The 1267-nt window shown below is 40.3% G+C and overlaps 1 protein-coding gene across 1 annotated transcript in view; it reads right to left on the reverse strand.

Annotated features, from left to right (window-relative positions):
• Nucleotides 1–1267, reverse strand: part of LOC101984500 (ankyrin repeat domain-containing protein 26-like) — a 36052-nt gene that overhangs the window by 33950 nt on the left and 835 nt on the right. The window contains exon 2 of the mRNA XM_026787844.1: nucleotides 382–478. Within this exon, the coding sequence (XP_026643645.1) occupies nucleotides 382–414 (33 nt within the window). The 5' untranslated portion in view covers nucleotides 415–478. The remainder of the gene's footprint in view (nucleotides 1–381; nucleotides 479–1267) is intronic.

The following is a 1267-nucleotide window of genomic DNA, read 5'->3' on the forward strand; positions in this document are numbered from 1 at the left end:
GGGATCCCAGGGGCTCAAAGATGGGATTGACCTAGGCACACTGCATATGTTAAATTGTGTACTTGACCCTTTTATAATTAATTAATTAATTTTGCAATCTGGTTGCAGTTTTCCCTCCTTTCTCTCCTTCCAGTCCCTCCCCTCCCTCTTCTTCTGCTTTAATCCCCTAATCCACTCCTACCCTGTTTCTGTTGAGGAAAAGGCAGGTCTCCATTGATATCTGCAAACATGGCATATCAAGTTGCAGTAAGACTAAGCACCACCCTCACCCCCACCACGTGTTTAGGGTGGGCAGAGGAACAGAGTCCCAAAAGCCAGTAAAAGAGTCAGAGAGAGCCCTTGCTCTCACTATTAGTCTTTTGAATTTAAATATTTACATACCAATGGCTTCTTAGTTTTATTGTCATCACACATATTTCGATCATCTTCCAACACCACTGTTCATAACAAATAAATGTACTTAGTTATGCCACGAACACTAAAGAAAAAACACAGATTGTATGTCTAATAGCCATAAGTTTTCAAATCTGCAATAAGAAATACTATTTTTCTTATTTTCCCATTTGAGAAGTTCAATTCAATCCATTTATCTTTACCTGAAACTTTATTTAAGGAGGTATTTAAACTTCAATATAGTCCTTTGACAGATATCAAATATTTTTTTTAGTTTTAGGCAAAAAAAATGAAAAGGTTTAGTCACAATTGCATCCTGATCCTTAAGAAACATACCTGAGCTCAGGTAGCTAATCTGACACTGGGTATCTTAATGGCACTTCAAGGCAACAGAAACCATGTATGTCAATCCCAACCCTGGCTGCTGTAGGGCCATGAGCACAGCCATGCATGGCCCTCGGCAGCATCCTGGGCACAAATGCTCTCTCTCACCCCGTGGGAGAGCACAGGACACCCATATTTCTATGGTTCCTGCTGTGACATGACTCCCACACTCCAACATAGCCACAGGCTCCAGCCAAGATCCTGTCCCTCTGTATAGGCCTTAGTGGCAACCTGGGCCACAAATATCAACAGAGACCTCAGTTGCACATAGGTCTCACCTTCACGTAACAAATCTGCTTGGTCAATATCCTAGTTCCAAGTGGTAGTACTGTCCACTCAGATCAGGATGGCTGACACATTTTGCTGTTGTTTTCTCTGTGTCTTTATGTATTCCTTGTGCTTTGATTCTCCCTTATTTTGTCCTGTTCGTATTTGTTTGTTTTGTTTTTATATTATTTAATACTATTTAGTTTTCTATATTTTCTAGATT

This window comes from Microtus ochrogaster (assembly GCF_000317375.1).
Source record: "Microtus ochrogaster isolate Prairie Vole_2 chromosome 14 unlocalized genomic scaffold, MicOch1.0 chr14_random_1, whole genome shotgun sequence".
Lineage (NCBI taxonomy): Eukaryota > Metazoa > Chordata > Mammalia > Rodentia > Cricetidae > Microtus > Microtus ochrogaster.